This window comes from Rhincodon typus, chromosome 27 (genome assembly GCF_021869965.1).
Source record: "Rhincodon typus isolate 14 chromosome 27, sRhiTyp1.1, whole genome shotgun sequence".
Lineage (NCBI taxonomy): Eukaryota > Metazoa > Chordata > Chondrichthyes > Orectolobiformes > Rhincodontidae > Rhincodon > Rhincodon typus.
The window spans coordinates 18,321,876-18,345,688 of record NC_063358.1 but is presented as its reverse complement, the minus strand read 5'-3'; the positions used below and the strand labels follow the sequence as shown (position 1 = coordinate 18,345,688).

At 41.7% G+C, this 23,813-nt stretch overlaps 1 protein-coding gene across 5 annotated transcripts in view; it reads left to right on the top strand.

Annotated features, from left to right (window-relative positions):
- The window catches only part of LOC109910658 (phosphatase and actin regulator 4), a 131,641-nt gene that overhangs the window by 64,140 nt on the left and 43,688 nt on the right, over window positions 1–23,813 (top strand). For 3 of the 5 annotated variants that reach the window (XM_048613207.1, XM_048613205.1, XM_020509877.2), the window contains exon 1: window positions 576–677. The exons of 1 other annotated variant lie outside the window; for it this stretch is intronic. In XM_048613207.1, coding sequence (XP_048469164.1) covers window positions 632–677 — 46 coding nt within the window. In that variant the 5' untranslated portion in view covers window positions 576–631. Of the gene's footprint in view, window positions 1–575; window positions 678–19,943; window positions 20,090–23,813 lie in introns of those variants that run through there. One more of the 5 variants, XM_020509876.2, reaches the window with a different exon arrangement.

The window sequence follows — 23,813 nt, the reverse complement described above, 5'->3', positions numbered from 1 at the left end:
CCATGGTGGGCAGGGAGGAAATAGGATGGGCATTGTAACTTGCTGCTCATCAGGCTGTGGCAAGTGCCAGGGGACTCTTTCAGAGGATGCGAGTTTTAGACTGAGAAGGAAGCTTTCGGATTGTGTGGGAGGGACTCAACCTGAGGTGGGTAGGAAAGATCTTGAATGAGTTGTCTCTTTGTGTACTCATCACAACTGCTTGCTCAGGATAGCCAGTGAAATGCTGTTTCAGTTCATGTCAGTTTCCAGCCAAGGTCTAATGCTTTTATTTCCGCTGCTTTGTTCTGTCCTGGTCATGCCTGTATGTTGTTCATGTTAATCCCATTGTTTTTAAGTGTTCCTGTTTTCTTAAAAAGAAACTTCAAAGTGAATTTTAAACGTTGCCAGTTATTTTGAAGTTGGCTGCAATATAGCTTTAAATCATAAACACGGTGTCTTCTCTAAAGATCTATCCGTATTTGTGATTTAGTGATGCATTAGTGAGACATTTCCTCCTCCTCCTCCAATACGTAATTGAACAGTGAGTCAGGGCTACACCCACCACAGTTTCACTTAAGCTTGAACGACAGCTGACTTAACACAAAACCAAATATACCCAGCTGTCCAGTGGAATACTATCTCAGTTGTTTACATGTTTTGCACATCGTGTGTTCCAAAGCTGGTGTCTCAGAATGAAAGTAAGTTTATTTTATTTCATTGTCTGATCTGTGCCTGCTACTTTCAGGCCATCTCAATGCTTTGCTTTATTTCAACCCTCAAAGCCAGGTTGAGAATTTGACATATCTGTCAGTCACTCTTCTTGTTCAAGCTCAGTCTATTTTGCAGACAGCAGATTTTTGCAGTAATTTCCAAACCTTTTGAAGAACTTGAGGTATTTAAATGATGTTTGTCTGGATTTGGGCCACTCTAATTTCCTGATGTCTCTCTCTCTCTCTCTCTCTCTCTCTCGCTCTCTCTCCTGGTTCAGTTTGTCATTTGGATGTTGACAGTTCAGTTATTATGCAGTTTCTTCTGTATCATGTGAAATTGTGTGCATCCTTGAAATATTCTTATTGTGCACATCTTTGAGATTATTTTAATTGTAGCATGAGATTGTAAATGGACTGTAAATTCATAATACAGCAGCTGTGTTCCTCCCTCATTGCTCCTTAATTAAACTCCATACCGGCATAAAGGGAGTATTGGACACACAATGTTGTGTAGCATAAATATTTTCTTTTGGGTCTCATGAATTGCAAACTGTCTCATGGCTTTGCCCTTCCTTATCTCTTCACCTTCCTCCAACCCCAGCCTCCTGTGTATCACTGATTTTCTTAGCTGCATCATAGTTGAAGCTGAAGGCGCAGCTTCCTGCACCTTAAACTCTGGCATTGTCTCCCTAAACCCCTCCACCTTTAAACCTGTCCTTCCTCCTTGAAGCCTACCTGTTTGACCAAGCTTTTGTTCTACTATCCTCATTACCGTATGTGATTGTCAACTTTTAGCCGATAATATTCCTGAGAGGTGTGCTGGATAATTTGATAAATTGAAGATGCCATATAAATACAAGTTGCAGTGGATTGCTTTTTAAAGAGTCTCATGGATTTAAAACAGCATCAGGCTGGGGACCTTGGTTTAGGCAACTCAACCTCAATGGCAAAATCAGCATTCTCAACGAGTTCTTTATTAAATGACATCCATGCTATATTTATAGTGGTTAGTTTATTCCTCCTCCCTTCTCCAGTCAGTCTGTGTTGTGAATGCATGAGTAGGTGGATTAATGTTTTGAAGCTTCTGCTGGTAATGAACTTTCCCTCCCATTTCATCATTTTTCCGCAACCTTTCTCAATTTGGGTAAGGCAATCAAAGCTGGTGAATATTTGTAATTTTCTACCCCTGACTAAGGCTGTGAATGCTTTCTTATTGAATGTATTGAATATATTTAAGGCGAAGGTGGACAGATTGTTGATTTCTTGGGAATGGGATTTAGGGTGTGGTCAAGAAAATAGAATTGAAAGCCATTTTGAATTACTGAGCTCACTGGGCCCTATGGTCTTCTCCTACACTTACTTCTCATTCATATTTAGGCTTTTGGAAAAAAAAGCTCACCATTGCAAATTACCTTTCTTTGGTATTTAGTAAGGTAGGTTAGTCCTCTTTGTAACAGCCCTGCTCATTAGCTGTTGACCAAATGTGTCTCAGCAGGGCAAGGTTACTTTTTGTTCCAGTCTTTTTAACTTTCTCCCATCAACTGGTTCTTAGAGAAATGTCTGCCATACGGTCCCCTGTCCAACTGTTTGGGTGTAAATCTGCAGCTGGAGTGAATGTCTGCAGAATGCTTCATTAAGAAAGGTCAAAGCTCATTCGACTCTTGTCCCACCCTGCCTGTAATGTACTTCACGACTTTCCCGAGGAAATCTAGCTGTTGTCTGTGCTGTTGATTTTCCAGCTGTTTTCAGCATCTCCTCCATCTGCCCTGCCTCAGATTAACTAGTTTATACTGTCCAGGCCTGTATGGTATGTCCCACAAGTGGAAATTAGAAATAAGTATAAATTATTTGGCCCATTGAACCTATCCTGCCATTCAGCTAGATCATGGTTGATCATCTACCTCAAATCTATTTTCCTCCACTATGCCCACATGACTTGATGCCATTAATATCTAGATATCTATGGATCTCTGTCTTGAACATAGTCAATGATTGTAACCCTCTGGGTTGAAGAATTCCAAAAACATCTCAGTAAGAACAAAGGTAATGGGAGCAGGAGTGTAGGCCATTTAGCTCATAGTGGAATCACTGTAATCATCAACTGAATCATAGAGTCATACAGTACAGAAACAGACCCTTCAATCCAACCATCCATGCCGACCAGATATCCCAATCTGATCCAGCTCCATTTGCCAGCATTTGGCCCATATCCCACTAAACTCTTCCTATTCATATTCCCATCCAGATGTCTATTAAATGTTTTAATTGTACTCAACTCCACCACTTCCAGACACTCACCACCCTCTGCGGGAAAAAGTTTCCCCTCAAGTCCTTTTTGAATCTTTCGCTTCTCACCTTAAAACTATGCCCTCTAGTTTTGGACTCCCCCACACGAGGAAAAAGACCATAGCTATTTTCCCTATCCATGCCCCTCATGATTTTATAAATCTCAAAAGATGACCCCTCAGTCTATAGCACTCTAGGGGAAAAATGCCCCAGTCTATTCAGCCTCTCCCTATAGCTCAAACCTTTCAACTCCAGCAACATCCTTGTCAATCTTTTCTGCACCCTCTAAGTTTAACAAAACTTTCCTGCAGAAGAGCAAAGAGAACTGTATGCAGTATTCTTAAAAGTGGTCCCACCAATGTCCTGTACAACTCCTACACTCGATGTACTAACCAATAAAGGCAAGCATGCTAAATGCCTTCTTCAGTACACTGTGACTCCACTTTCAAGGAACTGTGAACCTGCACCCCAAGTTCTCTTTGTTGAGCAATACTTCCCAGGGCCCGACCATTAACTGTATAAGTCCTGCCCTGAGTTGACTTACCAAAATGCAACACCTCTAAATTAAACTCCATCTGCTAGTCCCTGGCCCTTTGGCCCATCAGGTCAAGGTCTCATTGTATGCTGAGATAATCTTCTTCACAGTTCACTATACCACCAATCAGGAAACTTACTAACCATTCTTCCTATATTCATATCCAAATCATTTGTATAAGCAGTGGACCCAGCACCAATCCCTGTGGCACACTCCTGGTCACAGGCTTCTAGTACGTAAAGCAACCCTGTACCACCAACCTCTGTCTCATACCTTCAAGCCAACTTTGTATCCAGTTGGCTAGGTTCTCTGGATTCCACGTGATCTAATCTTGCTAACCAGTCTACCATGTAGAACCTTGCTGAACGCTTTGCTGAAGTCCATAACGGCAACAGCTACTGCTCTACCTTCATCAATCTTCTTTGTCACCTCTTCAAAAAACTCAATAAAGTTAGTGAGACGGGATTTCCCATGCACACAGCCATATTGATTATCCTTAATCAGTCCTTTTTGTTGTTACTGTGTTGATTCACATGTAATATACAGCCCAGAAGCAGACAATTTGATACAGGTATTTCTGCTATAATGCATGTTTCGTTGATGCAAATTGGCTGTAATGTGATTGATGAATAGTGAGTGCTGTTTGGATAATGCAAACTTTTAGCCGTACAGGAATAGGGATTTTCTACAAAGATTTCCCTATAACGCAATTTTCTATAGCGCGAGGTCACACAGGAATGCAACTATCATGTCAGGAGAAATATCTGTACTCCATAGTCTTGCTGTCCATCATCATCTAAGTCTCAGTGTTACTGTCTTCTCTCACTCATGTGCTTCCCTTGGATGTATCTATACAATAGACCTTGATTACTCCATAAGGAAGAAGTTCCTTCTGCATTCCCGATTGTGTTTCTTGGTGTTTTTTGTGTATTGATGGTCTCTGTTTTTGCCCTGATAATAGAGATCCAACCTGCTCGTTATTTCCTGTATAGTCTCACAGGTCTGCTTTCATCTCTAAATATTTTCTACCCCTTCTGTGTCTCTATCCTTTCTATAATTATGGTGACCTGATGTTTACACAATATTCTCGAGAGTTGTTTAATCAAGTTTTGATATGAGCGTAAATGCTTTGGGGCCAGTGACAATAAGTGTGTATACAATTCCTAAAGAATTACATGAAGATCCACAGAGTTGTGAAGAAATATATTTTAAAACAACCAAAGAACTTGCATTACCCCAACATTCATCACCTAATAGTTTGTGATTTTAGCTATTAAAGTTCTGCATCCTTTTTACACAGGTCTAGTTTGTAGTAGGGGTGGTTTTGTGAAATGAGAGGAAATTATAGCTTGCTTACTCTGTCCAGTCCTGCATGCCATAGCAGCAGTTGATGTGAGCAAGGGGTTAAATACCGGTGATGAGATGTGTGAAAATTTGTTGACCATCAATGTCAACTTTGTAAACTGCCTTAAATTCCATTGAGATATGGTCAAATATTGTTGAAATGATGGTTTTCAGCTGATTGCGCCAACTTCTGAATTTTGTACCTCCATATTTGCGAATATAGAGATCAACTCTTGCCAGATTGGCTTATTTGGGAGCATTCTTATCCTGTCAATCAGAAGGTCATGGGTTCAAGCCCTACTGATGACGCGTTCCACTTGAATACACTTGTGAACCTGAGTACAGCGATTTCTACAGTGAATTTCTTCATGTTTTAAATGCAGCATTAAACCTGTCAGGTGGATGACGTGTAGCTATTTATGGAGATATCGTTACACACCTCTTAAGCCGTGTGCACTTGAACCTAGGCTTCTGGCTCAGAAATAAGGATACAGTCACTGAACTACAAGATCCCTTCACCTTTTAAGATATTTTCTAATCAACTTGTTTTATACATCCCTGGAAGGAGATGGGCCTTGAACCTGGACTTCCTGGCGGAGAGGTATGGACATTGCCACTGCAACACAAGAACACTCACCTTTGTTTTCTGGACTGTTTCTTGAGCAGATATAGAGGGTCCTTGTGGGCAGTAGTAATTCAAGTTCAACCCACTCCAGAGGTGTGTCATAACATTTCTGCTGTGTAAGGGCTAGAGTAAATGTCTGCCTGACCTTGTTACTTGAGTACCTGACTGTCAAGATCCTGGAACTGCCCAGAGTCATCCATTTGGCTGCCCCTGCTGTTTCAATTTCTCACCTTAGTGCCTTGGAATAAACATCCCCAAATTTTCTTTGCTGTCCTAGCCCTGAGCTAGGATGTTTCCCTAGATTCGATCTCATTTCCTCCAGTACTCTTTCTGATCTCATCTTGTCCATGAGACCCATCCTTTTGCTGACTTGATCCTATTGCCATCCAAATGCTGTTTTCAGACAGTCTTCCCGGAGATTGTGCTGGGGCCTTAACTGTTTACAATCGCATCAACTAATTAGCTGCAGGGAATGTAGTCATAAGCATTTGTAGTTGAGACAATGAAAATTGGGGGAGTAGGCCAAATGGCCCTAAGACTCCATGATACATAGGAAAGTATCTTGTGAAGAAGACGTAAGGAAATTGATGATGGATATAAATAGATTGAGCAACTGGGCAAAGTCTGCCAGTTGACATGGGAAACTGCAAAGTTCTTCACTTTGGCTGGAAGAATAAAGAAGCAGATGCTACTGTTTGGCAAAGGACTGCAGAATTAAGGAAGTGCAGAGGTGCTTGTGTGTTCTGTTCCATGAGTCGCAAAAGATTTGTCTGCAATCAAGAAAGCACATGGGGTACTATCTTTTGAGAGAAATTGAACATAAAAGGATGTACTTTAATTGTACAGCATTGGTGACGCCACATCTTGAATAGTGCATCCTTTTTAGGAATGATTTAAATGTGTTGGAGCCGGTTCAGTGGAGGTTTACTGGATTGCTATTTGAAATAAACTGATTGTTCTGAGGATACCTTGGACAGACCGGAATTTAGAAGAGTGCAGAATGATGTGATTGAAGGGTGTAAGATTCTGAATGGCCTTGACAAGGTGGATTTGGAAGGGATGTTTTCTCTTGGTCATCCAAAACTAGGGGACACTGTTTTAAAAACTAGGGGTGGCCCTTTTAGGACAGAAATTGGGAGAAATCTTTTCACTGTGGGTTGTGCGTTTTTGGCATTCTCCCTCAGAAGACGGTGGAAGTGGGATTGTTGAATATTTTTAAGATGGAGATGATTGATTCTTGTTAGGCAGGGGAATCCAGGGTTCTCTGGGTAAATGGTAATGTTGAATTAGAGACAGAGATCACCCATGGTCTCATTGAATAGTGGAGCAGACTCAAAGGATCAAATGGTCTCCTGCCCCTGTTATGTATGTTCATCTGTCCTAGGCCCATTTTACATTCACAACATTGAGGAGCTTGAGTTGCTGGGAACAGTATCATAGCACTGGCCAGGTCCCACCCAGTGTCCTGGCAGTGCTGCTGTCCAAGAAAACTGGACACCATAGCAATAGATATGTATGAAAGAACAAGATCAGAAAAAGATAATAAGACACTTACTGAAAGTGGTAGGCTAAAGTTAGGGAGTGTGTATTTGTAAAATTTAACTTTATAAATAAACGCTTCTTTTCTCTCATGGGATGTGTGCATTAATGGTGAGGCCAGCATTTGTTGCCTACCCCTAACTGCCCTTGAACTGTCTTGCAAGTACGTTTGACGCCAGTTAAGAGTCAACATAATTCCTGAAGTTGTAGATTCACACATAGGACAGATCAGATAAGGATGGCAAATAAACAGAAGACTGATTAAAGAATGGTTCCAATATCATTCTGCACAAACAGGCTTTGTGGAATAGAACAGATGCCTGCAAAATAGAACATTTAGCTGTTTGTATCACTGTTTGCTTTGCTGTAAGCAAATTTATTTTTGTTTTTATTAATATAACAGTGAGTACATTTGAAAAGTAATTCATTGTTTTTGAGGAGATGTTGACATTTCTGCGAATGTAGTATAAGCAGTGAAACAAGTCTATTTTCTTGCATTCTACATTTGTGCCAAAAAGTTGTATATGTAACAAAGTTTGATTTATCACGTATTCAACCTGTTGGAACAGACTCCTTGACATTGTCAGCAATTGTTTGCACTGATTTTGCCTTTCACATTGGTTTTCTGGAGGACGATGGCGCAGGTAATTGAAGCTGGAGGCAGGCAGGACCTCAATTTAAACTTTCAGGTGGGAGGGGGCAATTCAGTGTGACACTTCCTCCTTGCAGTGCTGCAGCGTTAATCTAGATTTTACGCTTATCTGAAGAGGAGATTGTGTTTATGTAGCTGCTTTAACATGTCCCATGATATTCTGGAGCATTATTGAAAACTGCACCACATGACCTCCCATGAGCTATTAGGATCGGTAAATTGCCAGTGATTTAAAACATTTTACATTTGCCTTTATGATGGAAGACTTTAAAAGCATCTCAATATTCCAAGAATAGTAGAAAATCGGTAATATGGATGGAAGGAACTTGAAATTTGGAAGTAAATGCTACGCATGCTTATGGAACTAAAGGCTGACAAATTCCCTTAGCCTAAGGCATACATCCCATGTTCTTAAAAGTGGTGACTGTAAAGATAATGGCTACATGATCTGTAAACTTCCAAATTTACCTACATTCTGGAAAAATCCCAGCAGATTAGAAAGCCACAAATGTAACATTCAAGGAAAGATGCAGACTGAAAGCAAGAAACTAAATGCCAGTTAATTTTACACCTGTCCTGGAGATAATTTTGGCATCTGTTGTTAAGGAAATAGGAGCAGGGTATTTAGAAAATCATAATACAATAAACAACATTAGCATGGCTTTAACTTTATTGTTTTGAGAATATAACCAGTAAGATGGATAAAGGTATACAAGTAGGTGAAATGCATTTGAAGTATTTGAATGCAAGTAGTTTGACAAAGTACACAAAATATAACTGTTCCAGTTAAGAGCTCATGATGTTGGGAGCAATATATTAGCAGAGATAGAAGATTGGCTAACCAAAAGGAGACAGTCAGGATAAATGGGTCATTTTCAAGGAACCAACTAACTAGTAGGGTGCAAGTGTCAGTATTGGATTTTGGGGAAGAGTAACTTGCTGCTCATTAAAATTATAGGTGGGAAAGTGGCTGGTGGTGACATCAATCTGCAAAGAGTTGGAGATTGGTGAAGTGTGTAGGCAGGTATTTGGCAGAGGAACCATTTTGGTAGGAAGAATAGAAAAGCAAATTATCATGCAAATGGAGAAACACAAAACAACGCTACAAAACAAAAGAATCTCTGGTTGTCCTCCAATGAATCACAGTTACCATGCAGGTCGAGCAAGTAAAGTAAGTTAACTCACCATTGTCCCAAAGGGCCATAGGGCTACACTCTCTGAGAGAGACAGCTTGATCAGATGGGCCAATGAACCAAGGAGTGGCAGATGGAGTTTAATTTAGATAAATGTGAGATGCTGCATTTTGGAAAGACAAATCAGGGCAGGACTTATACACTTAATGGTAAGGTCCTGGGCAGTGTTGCTGAACAAAGAGACGTTGGAGTGCAGGTTCATAGCTCCTTGAAAGTGGAGTCCCAGGTAGACAGGGTAGTGAAGAAGGCGTTTGGTATGCTTGCCTTTATTGGTCAGTGCATTGAGTGTAGGAGTTAGGAGGTCATGTTGCAGCTGTAGAGGACATTGGTTAGGCCACTTTTAGAATACTGTGTGCAATTCTGGGCTCCTCCTATAGGAAGGATGTTGTGAAATTTGAAAAGCTTCAGAAGATTTACCAGGATATTGCTAGGCTTGGAGGGTTTGAACTATAGGGAGAGGCTGGGGCTATTTTCCCTGGCGCGTCGGAAGCTGAGAGGTGACCTGAGAGGTTTATACAATGATGAGAGATAGCCAAGGTCTTTTCTCCAGGGTAGGAGAGTCCAAAACTAGAGAGCATAGGTTTAAGGTGAGAGGGGAAAGATTTAAAAGGGACCCAGGGGTCAACTTTTTCATGCAGAGGGTGGTGCATGTATGGAATGAGTTGCCAGAGGAAGTGGTGGAGTCTGATACAATTACATTATTTAAAAGGCATCTGGATGGATATATGAATAGGAAGGGTTTAGAGGGATATGGGCCAAATGCTAGCAAATATCACTAGATTAATTTAGGATGTCTGGTCAGCGTGGATGAGTTGGACTGAAGGCTCTGTTTCCATGCTGTACAGCCCTATGACTCTATAACTAGTGGTGGGTTTAACCTGAGGTCACTACGTCTTAGGTGAGGGGCAAGCTTGAGAAGGCCAGACCTTTGTTGTTACCTCAGCCAGCGTGGGAATTGAACCCACGCTGTTGGCATCACTCTATATCACAAACCAGCCTTCCAGCCAATTTGCTAGCCGACTTTTAAAGAAGCAGGTAATTAGAAGGGCAAATGGAATATTGGCATTTAATTAAAGAGATTTGGAATATGAAAGTTGGGAGGAAAGTCTCACTATTTGGTGGGACAACACCTAGAACACTGCATATAATTTTGTTCTCCATATTAAGGAAAGAATGTACTTGCATTGGAGACAGTTTAGAGAAGGTTGATTCCTGGGATGAAGGAATTGTCTCTTGAGGAAATATTGAACAGGTTGGACTTTTTACTGAGTTGAGAAGAAATAGAGGTGATTCTATTGAAGCATGCGATTCTGAGGGGACTTGACAAGGGAGATGCTGGCAGAATGTCTCTCCTTACAAGGTTATTTAGAGCAAGGGGGCAGTTTCAAAATGATGGGGCCTGACATTCAAGACAGGGGAGGAATTTTATATCTGAGGACTGTGAATATTTGGAACTTTCTACACCAGAGCCCCCTCGAGTCCAACTCACTGAGTACATTGAAGGATGGCAGTTTTAATTGTAGAGCGGTCAAAGCATCAGGCATCAAACTGGAATTATCCTGTTGAATGGCACAAGCAGGCATGTGTCATTTGACCTCCTTACTTCTATTTTTTAATGTTAAGACTGCTTTAAATTATATTTTGAAGTAAGGGAGTCAAGTCTAAAGAGGCAGAAATTTAAGGTGACAACTCCAAAACCTGGGGTCAAAACAGCTTGAAGGCAAACCACCTCAACTCACTGATTCAACACTGGGAGAGCTACTCCTGGAGTCCTGGCTGCCACCTTCCAAATACTAAACTCCACAAAAGGGGACCAACAATATTTAGTAACTCTTGCTGGATGGAAAGAATCAGAATACATCAGCAACGTGCTGAATAAACTTGGTAATATCCTAGTTTGAACAGCTAAGCAGAGGATTTACTTCAGCTAGTTTCGTGCTGCTCCTTCGTGCTGCCTTAGTGACTTGAATTCTTGCTGCACAGGCCAAGTTCCAAATTGCTACGGAAGCACTTCCTGCTATTGTGACTACAGAATCCAAAAATGTTCCACAAAATGCTCTGTTTCTATAACTCACCACAGTGGATAGCAAGGGTGTAACCTGATGACAATCTTCTGTTGCAGTCTCGGTTATGTGGTTTGCAAAACATGCTGTGTCTCAACCTGACAATACTTTGCTGATGAGATATATTGGGTTCACGTTCTTGAGTCCCAATGTATGGCTGTCCTAGCCAATGGCAGCAGCACAGCTGGATTTCTGGAGACCAAGAGCATTGAGTGTGAGTTATAATACATAATAAAAACAATTACTTTTCAGTTCAAAATTTATCAGTCACACAGTTCCTAATAACTTATCTATTTTCATTTAATTCTGCTCTGTAGCAAAAGTCAAACATGTGCTGCCGCATGAGGTGCGCCAACTAAATTATTTAGGACAGTGAGCTGGTGCCAGTCCACACTGATTGTGCAAACTGTGGATGGGCCCTGTGCAAGGGGGCAATGAAATTTCTAATCGTAGGGCAGCTTGGAATATGACTCTACTCAATCTCCTTACATCATGGATCTGCACTTGGTATTCACTTGAATTCCTTATTCAATTTCTTTGGTACATTTTGAGTGCAGCAAGGTCGTGGGTACATTGGTATTGCAGCATGAAGCGCTTGGACTTTGGGAGCTCAACGTCTGTAGGAGCATGCTCCTCATTATGTGTATTATGGTTCATTACAGGATAAAGCCCATTCTTTACTGCCATGACAGCATGACTCAAAATGACCTCAACCATACTCTCTTCAGTAAAAACAGAAAGAACTGCCGATGCTGTAAATCGGGAGCAAAAACAGCGTTGCTGGAAAAGCTCAGCAGATCTGGTAGCATCTGTGAAGAAAAAATCAGTTAACATTTCGGGTCCAGTGACCCTTCCTCAATGACCTTTCTTCAGTGTTACAACTCTTAGGTCCAGAAACAAAGAACTGCAGTTGAGTAAAAAGTTTGTTCTAGGCTGGTCTTAAATTCTGTTGAGAGAGCAATCTGGGATTGTTGGAGTATTCCCTTTCCCAGTGTCTGTGGAGCAATTTTATTTCTCAACTGCACCATCCCCTCCCTCCTGCCCATTGGTTACCTTTCCTTATATTCCCCTGTTCCCAAACCTTTTATCTCTATTCCTGAATCCCCATCTTCTTGACCCTATTTCACTTTTATTAATTATTTCTGTATTGGATGTGTTGGGAGTTCCATACGTTCTATTACCGTGCTGCCCTGGGAGCTGGGCTTTGTATGATGCTGCTGATACATTCTCCATTGTTGCTCATGGCACAGAGAATGAAACATCGAAGAACTTTAAGGAGTGCCTTCTGTTTATCAGTTTTTGATCCAGGATTATTTCTATGCTGTTGGCTAGGGTGGAAAGGACTGAATTGCAGGGAGCATATTTTGTGCCCAACATTGGCCAAATCTTGTGAAAAATCCAAAAGAATCTGCAGAAGATGTTTGGCCTTGCCTAAAAATGTCTTCATTTTGTTCAAGGTTTCATTGGGGTTCAGCAGATTTTCAAAAATAAGACCAAACCCCTTCAAATTGAGAAGATTTCCAGGTAGAATGTGTTCTACTGGTGCAGAACTTTGAGCTTTAATTAATGTCGTCAGTTCAGGCCTGGACGTTATATTAGAGGGAGAGCAACAATTAAGGATACTGATTCTCCTAACGGTGATGTATTAAAATCATAAGATACACTGCTGCAGTGCATGTGTCTGTGGTTTCCTTGAAGTATATTGCTGAATTGGCTAGCAATGTCAGATGGACACATGGACACTCCATTACTGTTGTGTACAAATCCTTAATGGTCTTTGCACTTGTGTAGGAATCTTTCCTTGTGTATGTGGAAAATTCACTCAAAACTGGTTGCAGCTATCATCTCTCTTCTCTCTCAAGGAATGATACTGTTTTCCCTTTGTTACTTGTGCACTGTCTTGATTATCGCAAGACATTAAAGCTTTGACAAAGTGTCTTATTTCAGCAATACTGAAGTTCTGTACTCCTGAGTGACAGTTACATTAAAAACAACTAAGTTTCATTTGTGCTTCCTGAGGTCATGGAAAGAAACCATTCTATAAATATTCGGGTTAGAGGTGGTACTAATGTTGCGGCAGGCATGAGTGGAATCTGGGAGAGGAGTGTCCATTGAAATTATTATTAAAATGGATTTCAGCCAATTGAGCCATCAATAGGGCCGTCACCTGTCTGCGGGGTCATGGAAACCCACCCAGTGGTGGTAATAAGGTGTAGAGCTGGATGAACACAGCAGGCCAAGCAGCATCATAGGAGCAGGAAGGCTAACGTTTCTGAAGAGGGGTCCAGGCCCGAAACATCAGCCTTCCTGCTCCTATGATGCTGCTTGGCCTGCTGTGTTCATCCAGCTCTACACCTTGTTATCTCAGATTCTCCAGCATCTGCAGTCCCTACTATCAGCGGTGTTAATCTTTGTTTGTTGCCCCTTTCCAGTTTAGGAGCTGGTGGAGATCAGCCGGCAGTTGCCAACAGTGTTGAAGGTAGGGGAGAAGGATGAGACTGAGAAAAGAATGCCATCTGTCTGTTGCGGACAGAGGTTAAATTGGATTGTAGAGCATCCAATACAGAATGTCAAGAGGGTAGCTCTGCAGCAGTGAATTCAAAGACTTTGGAGAATGGATGCTAGTTTTGAGAGTGGAGAGATTCGGGATTAGTTTCTTGAGGCAGTTGGCAATGTTTCTTTAGAATCTGTCAACATTTCCGCAATAGAGAGGGAAATTAGCAAGTATAAAACTGAATACAGTTTGGATGGTCTGGATCTTACCATTCAAGTCCCAGTCAAGTCTCAGTCAAGAATAGAGGGAGCTGGTTCGTAATCATTTTATGAACAGTGGAACAGTGCTTATATGGGGAATTTTACAGGTATTGAGTTGGCCTGTGCAGTTAGGCTGAGGGAACAGCTCTCCTGCAGCCAGACATTAAAAAGAAATCCCCAAATGTAATGGTAGTATCCTGCATTGGTTCTTTGTTTTCAGCAGCCCTGTGCCAACACCTCCCCCTTGAGGAGAGACTCTGCAAGTCCAACAACATTAATGTGGCTTTGAGACAACAAGGTGCAGGGCTGGATGAACACAGCAGGCCAAGCAGCATCATAGGAGCAGAGAGGCTGACGTTTCGGGCCTAGACCCTTCATCAGAAAAGGGGGAGGGGAAACAAACAGGTCGAAGAGGCGGGGATGGAGCCAGTAAAGGTGAGTGTAGGTAGGGAGTTAGGAAGGGGATAGGTCAGTCCAGGGAGGACGGACAGGTCAAGGGGGCGGGATGAGGTTGGTCGGTAGGAGATGGAGGTGCGGCTTGAGGTGGGAGGAGGGGATAGGTGGGAGGAAGAACAGGTTAGGGAGGCAGGGACGAGTTGGACTGGTTTTGGGATGCGGTGGGGGGAGGGGAGATTTTGAAACTTGTGAAATCCACATTGATACCATTAGGCTGCAGGGTTCCCAAGCGGAATATGAGTTGCTGTTCCTGCAACCTTCGGGTGGCATCGTTGTGGCACTGCAGGAGGCTTTGGTTGCTTTACAACTTTCTGCTTGTTTATGGAATCAATACAGAAGTATAGAGGGTGGTGGAATGGAAGAGGTTGACAGGGAAATGGGGGAAGAGAATGTGATATTGCATTGTCTTGCTATGCTTGAACCAATTTTTCAATTTTAACATGGCAGCAGACCGACCTCGACTGGTAGCTGATTTTTAGGTGATTCCTGTCGTTAAATCGCTTTGCAGCATTCAGTCTATATTGGATTTCAGAAGATTGGGAGACTCTGAGGATATGTTGTTCTTTAATAGTACACATGCAACAAAAATAGACGTTGCAAATTCTGAAAGAAAGAGTGCAAAATGTTGCAAGTGCAGAGCAGGTTGCTGGCTGAAAGAGAAGAATAAGGAGAATTTCTTTACTCAGGGGAGTGAATCTTTCGAATTCTCTACCCCAGAAGGCTGGTGAAGCTCGGTCACACTCAGCATGTTCAAATCAGAGATTAATAGATTTCTTGATGTGAATGTCACCAAGGGATGTTGGATTGCATGGGAAAACAATACCATGGTAGATTATCAGCCATGATCTAGAATGGCAAAGCAGGCTTGAGAGGCTGAATGATTAGATGTGCTAAATAAAACTGAGAGAAATGTGGATGCTGTAAAGCAGAAACAAAAACAGAAATTGCTGAAAAAGCTCAGCAGGTCTGGCAGCATCTGTGGAGAGAAATCAATTTACGTTTTGGGTCAAGTGACCCTTCCTAAGCGCTGGTAGCTAGGAAAATGTCAGTTTATCGGCAGAAGATAGGGTGGGGTGAGGGGGTCAGGGGTAAACGATAGGTGGAGATAGAGCTCAAAGAGAGAGGAGAACAGTTAGATAGACAAAGGAGTGGATAATGATCTGGCTAGGAGAGGGAATAGCTATTAATGGGGAGTGTTCATGGCTAACAATGGGTTGTGTTTAATAGCAGACTATGTGACGATAAGGCCTAGTGTGTGGGGGGCTTGGGGGTAAGAACAAGGGTGAACTCAAGCCCTAAAGTTATTGAACTCGATATTGAGTCCAGAAGGCTGCAGGGTCCCCAAGCGGAAAGTGAGGTGACTCGGGCATGCTCCGAGGTTAACAATCCTGTAGGGCTCGTTCATCATTATAGTGTATGGTAAATGGGCATAAATTTGATTTTTCTTTATTTGTTCAAGAAATCATACGGGTTTCTGGCAAAGTCAGTGTCTGTTGTGCTACCCAATTGCTTTTGGTTTGGAAGGTCATAGTGAACTATACTTTTTGAAATGCTGCAGTACAGCTCGCACTGTTAGGGAGAGTGTTCCAGGTTCTTGACCCAGTGACAGGATGGTGTGTGTCTTGGAAGGAAACTTACAGTTGGTGGTGTTTCCATGTGTTTTCTGCCCTGTTCTTCTGCCTAGTTGAGGTTGTGGGTTTGGAAGTTCTTTAAAGATAAAGAACGAGAGGCATTGCTGTGTCTTTATAGTCTGTGTCTGATATCTGGGCTGGCAGCAAATATGAGAGATCAGATCAAGTGTATATTAAATCAGGTCTGTTCTTAAGTTTAGTAGCTGTGTATTCATTCTCACTGTACACCTTCATCCCTTTCCCCTTCCCATACTCAACTTCTGTTCCAGCATCAAGACTCGTTTAGGTGTAAATTTATTTGGAGAAGTTGATTTCCAAGCTACTTTTTTTTAAAGTTACTTTTTAAAAAATACTGTGGTTTGAGGGGACAGCTAGTTATTCAGATTCAAAGTTCAATACAGCCTCTATATTTTAAAGTTTTGTATTCTTTCTGATCTTCAAACTTCTCCCAGTTAGTAAACTCTCTCACATCACTCCTCCACCTGCCACATAGCCCACAATTTCCTCAGTTGGTGTGTTGAAGGTCCTATCCATGATTTGATTGCCTTTTGAGTTTAAGTGCTCCATTGCACTCGACCTTTCCTCTTCCACCCTTCTTCAGCTTGTGCTCTTCCATTGCTCCATTTCACACCACACCCTTGTTCACCTATATTGCCTACATGCTAGAACCACCTTAACTTCAACATTTTCTTGTTCTCAGCTGACTCCATGGTCTCCCTGCCTGCCTATCCCTGGAACAACTTCCAGCCCTACAACTCTCCCAGATCTCTGTCATTTCAATTCCAGCTGTTTGCACATCTCTGACTTTAATCACTATTGATGGCCATACCTTAGTTTTCCCATGGCCCTAAGTTCTGAATATCTTTCCAAAACCACCTATCCTTTTGGAGTTGGTCTCCTCCTTTCAGATACACTGGTAGAAGTGTTAAGTTTGACAAACCTTTGGTCCCCTCTCCTAGTGTCCCCTAATATTTCCTTATATGGCTAGGTATCGAATTTAGTTAATGTGCTTTTAAAAGTGCAAGTTAGTGTACTTTGCAGAGTTCTGGGGAAAAGAGCAAAAAGTTGGATTTGTTGTCCATCTTACACAGCAGAAGCATAATGGGTTGAATGGCCTGTTTCTGAACTGTAGTGTAATGTAATTATACTTATACACAACTGGTGTTGGTAATGAATGATAATGTATCTCAATCCAGGATAGTTACATTTGCCTGTTGCCTCTTGGCTATAACTTGGGTACCAGCAGCATGCAGGGTGAGATGTATAAAAACAGTTTATCATAGCTGAAAAGCAAAGGACCCTGTGTTCCTGAAAGGGCCGTCACCTGTCTGCGGGGTCATGGAAACCCACCCAGTGGTGGTAATCTTTGTTTGTTGCCCCTTTCCAGTTTAGGAACTGGTGGAGATCAGCCGGCAGAGGTCGGCACACTCCGGCGTATAATGCTGATATTGGCCGCAGCAATGATCGATTGTTGTTTTAAAATAAACCATCTGATTCATTAATGTCCATTAGGAGAGGAAATCTGCCATTGTTAACGCAGGTTCAGACCCACAATGATGTGGTTAATACTTGGGCTGCGTTCTGAAATAGCCTAGGAAGCCACTCAGTTTAAGGGCAATTCAGAATGGACAACAAAGAATGGCTTTGCCACTGATGCCCACATCCTAAGTAATACATAACAACACAAAGACAAACTCCATTACTTAATGAGCAGCTCGGTGAAGCACAGGTTAGCACAACTCTATAGCTTTTTCATTGCTAGCAGTGAGTGCCAAACTGAAAGCTGACATTTTAAAAAGAACTTGCTTGTCAGGCTCTACCACTGATGGACTGTACACTGTAGACCTAAACAACAGGATGAAGGAATTTCCATTTACATACAAAGTTTTATATCCTCATTTTATGTAGCGACTTGGAAACACTGGATTATGTTTGAACTATGGACATCCTTGATTTGTTGTTGATTTCAGAGGTCATTATATGCCCAGCAAAGTCCCACGAACATGATTGGTGATTAAAATCTGTTTTTGGTTTTTACTGACAGAGATATGTTGGCATGGAGCCTGAAGGAACTTCCCAGTTCTTGTGCAATAGCAATCTTGAGACTTATTTTTATTAGTGTGAAACTGAACAGGTCAGGAAGTGCCACTGTTTGAAATCTGAAAAGATTTGTACCTCTGCTATGCAGCACACACTCAGTATATCGTCAGCGCTGTCCCTCTGTCACAGTACTCCATCAGTTATGTTGCTCTGCCCCGTGATAACTCCATATTATCCGTCTTTGCCCTTCAGCAGCTCCTTGCCTCTGTTCTACTTTGCTCCCTCGACCCTACCCCTCTTTGCCCTGCTCTACTTCCTCAATATTGTGCATTCTGCCTCACTGAACTCCCTGGGTGGCCCCCCACCCCCTCCCCACCTCAAGCTGAAGGACATAGGTTTTGCCACCCAGGAAGCTTCCAGGTCTATCATTGACTTCTATTACCTGCGGGTAGCAGTTGGTTGATTCCAGTTTTGAGCAGCTTTGCCTGGTTGTGGAGGTAGTGGTAAATCAGCAAGTTTCCAGTGTCAGTCCAGTGAACACTAGTACAGGTGTTTATCCGCCTACATTTGGATGGAAGCACATGTTATGCCCCTCATTACTAGGCAGGTGCTTGTTCTATTCCTGTTACTAGGCGCACATGCTCTTTGCCTGTTTCAATGAAGACAGGAAGAAAATAATTCTCTGTGATATTGATTGACTGCTTATCCTATTACTGTATCTGGTTTTGCCTTGCTGATGCGTGGAACTGTTCCAGGCAACGTGTAACCAGGAGAGTGAGCTCAGGGCTTTCCATATTATGCCCAGACTTGGGTTTTTTTTTTTGGAATGGTGTAGATTGACACATTTTCTTTTAACAGTATTGTCCCATTATGAAGGGTGGGCATGGTGGAGTGTGGCATACATAATTTGTTGGCACTGTAGCTATTTCAAAGTTGTTGTGTTCTGTTCCTCCATCTCCCATTGCTGCCTCCTCTCCCCCCAAGGTTCCTTGCAGTTGCTGCATGGTTGTACTATGTTGAATCAGTCTAGGAAACCCAACAACCTGGCCCAGCTATAGTTCAGAAAATTAGCAGTTTAAAGAACCTTGCATATTTTGATGGGATGAATGTCTCTGCTCTTACGAGTGCCCCTTTAAGCCCCTCCCTCCAATTCTCTGCTGTTTATTCTGTGTATTTCTACTCCTATACCTGAATCTTTTGTGATCATGTGCCTAAGAGTCAGTTTTTCTTTCTTCATCCCCTTTTTTAAAAGGTGCTATATAAATGTTGGGTTTGCTTTTCAAAATAATGAAATGGGATACCTTTCATCCACCCAGAACTGATACCAGGAACTTTGTTTTAATGCCACATCTGAAAGCGGGCACTTGACACAATATGGCAGTCTCTCAGTAATATATCAGCCTGTCAGCCTTTAAGAATGCAGTTAATGTTTTTTTTTTAAATCCTTTTGTCTTCCTGTACCCCTCTCACCTTTCAAAATCTTCCTGAAGTGAATGCCATCAAAAAAAATCCCTGAATTATACATTCATCCCTTTTTTCTAATTCCTGTTTGCTTTCATAAAAAAACTTCAGAAGTTTAGTCTGTGATGACCACACACTGTATGCAAAGGTGATCTTTGTTTTAAATCAGGGCATGAATATACAGGAATCTTTATAAATGTGTTAACTTCACTGTGCCCCGACACTGCCTCCAGCGTCAAATCTGCCCCCACCCCCACCCCGAGTGTTTCAGGGTGGGGACAAATATAAAAATAATGAAAGTCATTAACGACAGGTACAAAATTACTCTTTCGGATCAGGGCACTGAAGAAGTTGGTGTTTGGTGCGTTTGTTGCAGGCTCTGGGTACAATGGAATGTTTACATAAGAGTTCAGTGGTGGATAGGAACACAGATACACACACCCATGGATTCTTGCACAATCACAAGCAGACCCACAGCCACAGTGTTAGCAGCAGCATCAGCACACTACTTCTGGATTTAATCCCCTCCCCCTTTAACCTCTGACTTCAAGTAATCTGCATTGAGGAATGATGGGCATTCATCTGAGAAGGGAAGTAGTAAGATTACCTTATTTATGAAGGCAGGGCAGCCCTCGAGGATTTAGAATGAGTCAAGCTGTGAAGTGTGACACTTTGCCGGGACTGTATCTGTCATGCGGCTCTTAATTTTCTACGTTGACTGTGATCCTGAGACTACACGATTATTAAGATAAATAACAGATGAAGAAAGTTTAGAATGGGACAGGCTTCCTTTGCTAAGGTGCCTGAGGCAGCCATTAATGGTAAGTGCTGTGTGATAGTGAGCATTCCATTTACTGAGGTGATATTACACCATTCTAGTTCAGGTGAACTGATCTGGTGATAGGAATTTGAGGGCTGAGAAAAGCTGCTGTATATCAGATTACACTCGGTATATCTGCAAAAGAAATTAAGATACACTTTTGGATCTTTTGCAAGTTGTACTTTGTGGTGCTTGCAGGCTGAGAGGTTCCACAGGTTTAGTAAGTAGGTGAGAAAGATGTTTTCGCAAAACATTTTTATTTATATAGAAAACAACCGTTCTCCCTTGGCCCTTGTTGCACCAGCATGCAAATGGTTCGCTTTTCTCATACCATTTAAATTCTACTAATTTGCCTGTTCCCTGAATTATTTTATTCCCCAATTCTGGCCTCTTGCACATCCATGGCTTCCTTAGATCCCCAACTGCTGGCCGTGTCTTCTTCACGTGTCTTGCTGCTAAGGTCTGAAGTTTCTCCCTTTAAAACTTGCCACCTTTCCCTGTTTTTTTAAGATTCTTCTTAAAACTTCCCATTTTGACCAAGGTTGATACCTGAACTGCAAGGGTGTAATAAACAGAAAACGATCTACAGGCTGCATTTCTCTTCTCTCACCAGGTCTCTAAGATTATGGTAAGTTTGGATGGAGTCGACAGTTTCCATTCCAATTATCTCCTAAGGTGGCACTCATTTTTTAAAAAAAAATTGACAACATTCCTGCGAAAATTTTGAAAGGCTTTATTATGTATATGTATGAAATAGTTGAAAGTTAGCGCATCATTGACAAAACATAATGAATGAGGAGTAATCAGTTTTTAAAGTACAGACCAAGGCCATCTCTTTAAAATTGAAAGTTTACAAAAGGAAAAAGTTTTTTTTCATCGCGGTCTAAACAGTTAATCGTAACCTCCCTGGGCCATGAAAGCTTTGTTGTGTAGATTGGTTTCCATTGCAATTTTTGAAAGTGGGCCCCATCCAATGTCATAGTAAAACAGTCATCACCTCTGAAAAGATTCGAAGGTTATTAGTTTAAAATGATGGATTTATGGGGCATATGTTTGAGTAACTTTTAGCCTTACATTTTGTAAATATAATTTAAACAAAAATCCTGAATTTTTTTGAGCATTGTATTTCTTGATGCTGTGCATACTTTTCAAAGAACTTCAACTGTTGACTTTTAAACAAGTGCTTAATATGAAGCAAATATCAGCAAATTTGTCATATAGAATGCTCTTCTGATTCTTGAATACAGTAAAATATTTAAGTGAGCTTTTAGGTTGTTGAAATTGGTGCAGGAAAATGAAAGAAAGTACGTGGAGGTGAAGGCAGGTATGTAATGATGGTGGGGTTTGTTGCTTTTCTGAGTAGCATTGATCCTGTTGCAGGGCAACATGTTTCCAAGATCTTTCGGCCCTGATTTTCTAATTTTCCTGCATTGTGTTCCTGCCAATTCCTTTACCTTTCCCTGCCTGCCACCCTTCTCCCTCATGTCCACAATGATTTGTAAGAAAGAGTTAAATTTGTATTAATAGCTTCTTTCACAACTTCAGGTTTCCCCCACGTGCTTCACAACCAATGTAGTACTTTTGAAATGCAGGTACTGATGTAATGTGAGAAATATAACAGCCCCCAGTTTGTGCACATAACTGATCAAATAGTCTATTTTGACTGTATTTGTAGAGAGATAAATATTGGACAAAATACTAGGGAGAAGTTCCTTTCTCTATAAAATGTAGGAGCAGAAGTAAGCCATTCAACCCGTCGAGTCTGCTCTGCCATTTAATGAGATCGTGGCCAATCTGGTAATCCTCTATTCCGTATAACCATTGCTTGCCTTTTCCATATAACCGTTGATTTCTTTTCTTATTCCTCTTCAAAATAATGTGTTTTAAAATAAGTTTTAACACACTCACTCAGGTGAGTCTGCAGATGGGTCTCAGTTTAACTCCTGGTACTCCAGCTGCTTTTTGTCCTCCCAGCTGAGCTGAGGGCAGTTATCACTTTGTGGTGCTTATGGGGTATAAGATCACTTTTTACTCAGGACAGGTTCCATATAGACATTGACTGGGAATGGAACACAAGCTTGCAATGTACAGTTCCTCTACGAGTTTACATGCTTATATTGATATCTGGTAACCAATTGGTAGTGTTCACAACATAAACTTTGGTTATTTCACAATTGCTAATTTCTTCAGTGAAGCCATTATATAACATCAGTGATGGAATACAATGGTGGTCAGAACAGCTTTAAAAAGCATCCCCGACACCAAATGCAAGTTAGTGTCATGTAGTCATAGAGATGTACAGCATGGAAACAGACCCTTTGGTCCTCCTCGTCCATGCCGACCAGATATCTTAAATTAATCCAGTCCGATTTGCCAGTGTTTGACCCATGTTCCTCTGCACCCTTCCTATTCATACACCCTTCCAGATGCCTTTTAAATGTTCTAATTGCACCAGCCTCCTCCATCACCACCTCTGGCAGCTCGTTCCATACATGCAGCATGCTCTGCGTGAAAAAGTTGCCCCTTGGGTCCCTTTTAAATCTTTCCCCTCACCTGAAACCTATGCCCTCTAGTTTTGGACCCCTCTACCCTCTGGAAAAGACCTTGGCTACTCACCCTACCCATGCCCCTCGTGATTTTATAAACCTCTATAAGGTCACCCCTCAGCCTCCAATGCTCCAGGGAAAGTAGTGCCAGTCTATTCAGCCTCTCCCAATAGCTCAAACCCTCCAACCCTGGCAGCATCCTTGTAAATCTTTTATGAAACCCTTAAAATTTCATAACATCTTTCCTATAGCAGCGAGACCAGAATTGAACTCTGGTTAGGCCACTTTTGGAATACAATGTCCTGTAAAGCTGCAACATGATCTCCCAATTCCTATATTAAAATGTGTATGGGAATGTTTTGAAGCAGTTTATCTCTAAGTAATTATCAGCTGTCTGGTGTTTTTGCCCTGTTTATTGTAAAGTCAGCATTCTTGAAGCACGTCCATAAATTCTGCCTTTTGACCCTGTGTTCATCAGTTTCAACCCTATATGAAGTACAATTCTACTTCTTTTCAGGTGAGCAGTTGTACTAACTACAGAGTTGATGATTGGAGCTATTTTTGTAAGAATAGGTAGTTGTGCTTCTTTCAAAGCGGCGCAATATTGGAGCCAGAGGTTAAGGAGTACATGCATCATTTTGACTGATCATGTTACATGTGTAATATTGTGCCAGTTGTAGTCCCCCATGTGGTTGGTAGTATCGTACCCTTGATGAGATCTGCAGAGACATTACAATCATATGCAGTTGACAAAATCCTTAGCCACTTGGTTTGAAGGAATTGGTCCATTTACTTCAGACAAATAGAAACATAGAGGTGACTAGATAATATCTATGATATTGGAGAGCATACTAGTTGGTTCATTATTTCAAATCAACTAAATGGGAAGGAATGAGGACTGAATTTAAACAACGCCCATGTAGAAAGAGGTGGAATGTCAGGCAATTCTTCCCCGAGAGTAAAGCACCGCTGGAATACATTCCCAATTGGTAATGTGGATGTTAACAGTAGGTCACTTCTTGCCCATCAGTTTCGTGTTCATCTAAATAGACACTCCACGCACACTCACTTTCTCATGACTTCTCTATCTCTCTCACTCTCTCCTCTCACCACCTGCTCTCTGTCTCACTCTCACACACACTTCCCCCCCCCCCCCCCCCCCCCCCCCCCCCCCCCCCC